The sequence below is a fragment of the Bidens hawaiensis genome, unplaced genomic scaffold, assembly GCF_021521415.1.
Source record: "Bidens hawaiensis isolate Kalapana, Puna unplaced genomic scaffold, B.hawaiensis_p1.1 tig00027524_1, whole genome shotgun sequence".
Lineage (NCBI taxonomy): Eukaryota > Viridiplantae > Streptophyta > Magnoliopsida > Asterales > Asteraceae > Bidens > Bidens hawaiensis.
The window spans coordinates 250,574-256,420 of record NW_027494449.1 but is presented as its reverse complement, the minus strand read 5'-3'; the positions used below and the strand labels follow the sequence as shown (position 1 = coordinate 256,420).

Below are 5,847 nucleotides of genomic sequence, written 5' to 3'. Positions count from 1 at the left end.
TTGATGACTTAGGTTTAGATTTCCATCCGTCGGGAGTCTTGGTGTGTAGATTGGTGGTGGTATGTGGCCATAGACAGAGAAACATACGGCAAACACAGAGCACTGAGTTAGGTTTCCCATTTTTTAGGTTAATTTAACACTCTATAACCAAAATTAGGGGTTTTTAAGGAATGTTCATATATGAATCCATTTTTTTTTTGCTAATTATTTTGTTTGTATTTAGCTTTAAAAACTAGTATTGGGTTTTATGTAGTCTGAAATTAGGGTTTTAGATTTGGGGGTGGAAGGTTGGTGGTGGTGCTGGTTTGGTGGGGTGGCGACATGTGCTGGTATGGTGGTGAAGATATGCCCTAGAGAGAGCGAGAGAAAGATTAAAAACTGACAGAGGGTGGTGGCGTTGAGGAGAGTGGTGGTGGCGTTGAGGAGAGTGGTGGTGGCAGGCGGTACTTTTGGATGGTGGGTGAAGATGAAAGTGAGATGGGATATGATATATATATTTTTTGTTTTTATGGGTAAATTGATTTATTTGCCCTCATTTGTAAAGCCTATGGTCAGATTTAAAGAGAAAAATTAACTGTGTTATGTCTAAAGGACAAACGCTGTAGGATTTTTAAACATAAATGATAAAATATATTAATTTTGAAGATAAAGGACAACGAGTGATTTGGTACAAACATAAATGACAATTTCTATAATTCTGTCCGAAATATTATTATGAGAAATAAAACATTTACCAAAATACTATTGATTACCTAAAACTAGTGTTGTAGAACTCGTTATACGCTAGTCAGGCGGTATGGTAGGGGCTACGATTAGTCAGGAATATTGATAGAGATTAGAGATTATTCAAATTGGAATTTATATTAAACTTTTCAAATACACATATATAAACCCACCGAGTTTGACCAGATAGTGATTAATTTGTGACTAGTCAGTGTAGTACCGACTAACAATTAATCGGCGTCTAGGCGGGATTTTCCCAACCATACCCAAGTGGTGCTCTATCTTTTTAGCATATTTCTTATTACTTTTGTTATTTAATCACCAAACCCTACTTTTTGGTTTCTTCTTCCTGGGTGCAAAATTCCATCGATCTAAACAATAAACATCCATGAAAAAGAACAAATTATCCAAAGTTAAATAGGATACTTGTATTTCTGTTTTATTTCTTTTAATAATGCGCGTGTAGCAGTTACACGTACTTTGGATTGTCAAATTTGGCTCTCTTTTTTACATCAATGTAACATAGTTAAAGTATTTAAGCAATATAAGAAAAATAAATTGAACTATATTTATGTTGGGCGCTATTAACCGTTAAGATTATGATTAAAGAGTAAGTTATACGTTAAAATCAGCTCATGTGAATAATAATAAAACAAAATATGACATAGATTTGCAATTATAATCTGACATGAGAAGTCATATACAGTGTTTCTTGAACATATGATAACCCACACCAATAATGAAGTGCAAACTTGCACTGGAAACACTTAAAGATCATTTCATACTGCAAATCTCTATCACACTCAATGCATTGGCCATCATCCTTAATGCCTTGTACAAAGGTTACAGGATGCGGGTGATCTCTTAGCTTAGTTCTTCTTCCAAACTTGACATTTAAAAACTCAAAGATAGAATTCAGATACTTGTAAAATGTAGACTGCTCACACCGAAGCTTTAGGGGGGCACAAGCAGTGTGCATGGAGTAGGCACACGTGTTGCAATGATAGAACCACGCTGCCGGGTCAAACTCATCCTCACAAATCTCACAAAAGTATTCGCTTTTATGGTTCTTAGCAGGATAGTACATCAGAGTCAATGGATGTTTATCGTACTTGTGCCTTATTATTCTAGGTAATAACAAAGCACATTTCGAATGCAGATAGAAATCGCAAGTGGGACAATAAAACCCCATTTCATACATAGGCTGTGTGCATGCCTTACAATACAGACTCTTATATAGTGATGAAGCTTCGATTCTTAATAGGAGATGGTTAGGGTGGGCTTCATGTGTGATTACATCAGGTATGAAGCCACAACTGATATCCACATAATATTCACATTGCATGCATCCATATGAAAAACCATTGCAAGGTAGCTCACACATGCCACAATCAAACAAACCTAAGGAGTTTGTAGGGGTCTTTGGCACGAAAACAAGCGTGTGCTCTGGATGGTGGGGGTGGTCTTGTATTTGAGAGGGTAGCATAGTGCACCACTCATGTAGAACAAAATCACAATCATGTTGGGAACATTTATAAAAGGGCATAGTGGTGATTGGTCTCACACATCCGTCACAAAGTAGTTCCACTTTTTTCATGGGATCATGAAGGGAAACTGACCCATTAAGGATTGTGTCAAAAAGAACCAGCGGGTGTGGATGACAAAACCTTTTTATAACTGATTCACCTTTTTTGAGAAAATGGTGTGTGAGAAGGTTGACATTTTCATCAGCAAACGGGCAGTGAATTAGATTAGGATGATCCTCGTCTTTGAAATTTTTGTAAGTTTTGCCATAACCTGATTAACGAAAGATGTGTCGTAAGTTAAGTTTAAATTGACAAGAACAATATATACTATTAGAAAGTAAAGAATAAATATAAATAATAACCTGCGGGCATCAAGATAGAAGACATAAATGCATCTTTCATTGATATCGCACAATCAACATGGACGTAGTATCGACATTTATCGCATCTGTAATGCCATAAGTAAGATTTATCTTCCGGTTCGTGGAAATCAAAACCTTTCAGACAAACTCTGCAACGGGGAAAATACCTAACCTTTAAGTCGTTATAAGGAAAGGAATAGGAAAGGGTAAGTAAATGAGAATGTCCGAAATTCTTATTTGTAGACTGTTGGATAAGTAGCTTAGCCGGAAGCAAAGCGCAACTCAAATGGATCCTGAACCAAGAACATGTGGTACAATGGTAGAAGGTCCCGCTATGTTCATCACCACAAGAATTACAATAAGACATCATGTGACCGAAATAACGCTGTAGTTGGTGAGGGTGACTTGGGTGGTCCATCTTCTGTACAGACATGGTTGCACAGACTATGTCTATCCTGAATTTGCAGATGTAACAATAGTAACAATAGGCCGAGTTTTGCTTCTTAAGTCTACAAATATGACACCTCCATACGTATTTCTTGTACAATCTAAGGCTGTGGTCGGGATGAAACGGGTGGTTTTGTTGGGTTTCAGGCAGTTCTGCACAGAATTTGTGTAGAGAGTAGTCACAATCGTTACAGGTGTAGTAACTTACATGAAATGAATAGATCTCTTCCTCACACATCTTGCATAGGCCAAAATTGCCCTCTTCCATCACAATAACATCTTTATCCGTGTATTCATCTTCATCTCCATCATCTTCTTCTTCGTCAGAGCTTTTATTGTCGTGGTCAGGTTGCAACTTCACAAGGTGTAGCATATGTCTGTGACTAAAATGATCAATGTGTTCCATTGAAGCTACATTATATAAAACATAAATGTGTTACAAAACTCATATATCCACAAATATCCTCCTATAATAATAAGTTTTTTATTAAAAAAAAAAAAAGAAACCATATGTTAATCGGGCCTAAGAACAATTTGATCTCAACCAAGATCTATTATAATTATTGACACTTACAATGACCCCTAACTTATCTATTTATATTTATATTAAATAATTTTCTAAAGATATTATAACTCAACCTTCTAACTTCTATCATTCAAACAACTAGATAAACATACAACTTTTTCAAAAAAATTTCTTAGAAAATCTGTAAACTATATAATAGAGATATTTCATTAAAAGGTAGTGTTTACATCGACTCAAAAGGCAAACGGGCTACAAGTTGTGTCGCTATTAAATCGACAAGTGTACTAATAAATTAAACATATCTCTTAACTCTTTATTGTTCCCACAATGACTCATTATGATTAACTTCCTATAAAAAGGATTGACGCTTTGGCCAATGAAGATAGGAAAGGAATATAAGTAATACCAATAATGCAGAAAATAAACTTCTCTCACAAATTATCTGACGTTTTAGCTTAACCAAAAGACATCATATTACTTTACACTGGGCATGTCCTACTTGTAGTCATATATTCTAAAATTTAGGATGTTAATCATGTAAAAAGAAACACAATATATTTCTCAAAAGCAGGATGCTTGCTATGTCTAAATCATGCTAAATTATAGGGACATTGAATCGAATATCAAAATTTTGAATTTATCGAAGCGAATTATTCGAAGATTTTGATTTTTTATTTGTATTCGTACTCTATTCATATTCGAAGTTCGAGTCATATTTGAACTCGAATTAGTATCGAATTCAAATTTAATTCAAATGCACCTAAAATAATAAATTATTTTACTTTTATTTTCAAAAAGACTTCAATTTCAAATATGGAAGCATTAGACAGTGCTAATAAATAAAATAATTTCGTGCTTGTTGAATTAAATGGTTGTTTATTGTGTAAGATTTATGTTTATCAGTTCTTCATGTAAGCAATATAAAACATGATAAATATTAAACCTATGAACCTGTTACGGCAGGAAGAGTAGTATCCGCAGCAGGGTATGATGTAGTCGACATGCTTGTCATCTTGATCGATTACCCTTTAGGATGTATAGTTAAGGATGGTTAGGGTTCTTGACGGGAACCCGGCTTAGAAGAGAGAGGAGACACATGATTTTCTTACGTGTATGAGATTAGGTTATGATGTTAATTCATTCTCTCTCTATATACACCCAACGGTAAAACCCTTTATTAGCTATTAAGAGTAATATGGCCCATCAATAATTGCCAAGCTAATATATAATAAGATATAATTAATTATTTTGATCTATTATTAAATAAATGATAATGATGGCCATATAAATAAATATATAAAATATATTTATACTTACAATTTAAATATGAAAGCATAAGACACTACTAATAAAATCGAATATGGAACTAAATGGCTGTCTATTGTTACTAGCTTTATGCATCATATGTTTGTGTATGTATATGTATATAAAAAAATATATATGCATATAGAAAAAATAAAAAAATGTGAGTATACTTGGAATTCGAATTTCGAATCGAACTGAAAATCATGAATTCGCATTCGATTGTTGGGCTTGAATATGACTCGAATTCGAATCAAGTTGAATGCTGAATTTTTCAAATCTGAACCGAATAATAAACACCCAACTAAAAAAGTTATAATGAAAACGTTTTTTCTAATTAGTCCTTTTATTTCATATTCACCTAACTATATATTTGCTTCTTTGGAAAAATGGTGTAACAATATATACTCCACATTTTAGCTTTTTCTCAAACACTTGGTAAGCATTCTTCTTTCCCTTCATATATGAATCTTTCATTTTTAATTAAATTAACTCCATTGTCTAAACAGTAATCATCTAAATGAATACAACTCTAAAAAAAAAAAATATATATATATATGAACACCCCTGTGCTGGAACTAAAAAAGTTAAAAATAATGAAAACGTTTTTTCTAATTAGTACTTTTATTTCATATTCACCTATTTGCTTCTTTGGAAAAATGGTGTAACAGTATATACTCCACATTTCAGCTTTTTCTTAAACACTTGGTGAGCATTCTTCTTTCCCTTCATATATGAATCTTTCATTTTTAATTTAAATTAACTCCATTGTCTAAACAGTAATCATCTAAATGAATACAACTCAAAAATCAAGAGACACACCTGCACACTATTATTGCGGAAAAGGAATCTTCAAAAAATTAAATAAAGAAGAGTCTGATAGATCGATCGATGTTTAGCGAATAAAGACGAGAGTGGAATGAATGAATAAATAGTGGTGATTAAGAATATTGTTGATTAC

The 5,847-nt window shown here is 33.4% G+C and overlaps 1 protein-coding gene across 1 annotated transcript; it reads right to left on the bottom strand.

The window, feature by feature from the left end:
- Positions 1-1,399: 1,399 nt before the first annotated feature.
- LOC143575472 (uncharacterized) lies at positions 1,400-3,313 on the bottom strand. The gene is made up of 2 exons (XM_077059847.1): positions 2,612-3,313; positions 1,400-2,520 (listed from the first exon to the last, which is right to left on the bottom strand). Exons 1-2 carry the CDS (start codon positions 3,294-3,296, stop codon positions 1,400-1,402), a joined length of 1,806 nt encoding a protein of 601 aa, XP_076915962.1. The 5' UTR covers positions 3,297-3,313.
- Between the last annotated feature and the right edge of the window lie 2,534 nt (positions 3,314-5,847).

Coding starts and splice junctions, on each gene's coding strand:
- LOC143575472 (XM_077059847.1), bottom strand. CDS start 3,296: ATGTGTGAGGAAGAGATCTATTCATTTCATGTAAGTTACTACACCTGT. Junction 2,521..2,611: donor TTCTATCTTGATGCCCGCAG/GTTATTATTTAT, acceptor TTCGTTAATCAG/GTTATGGCAAAACTTACAAA.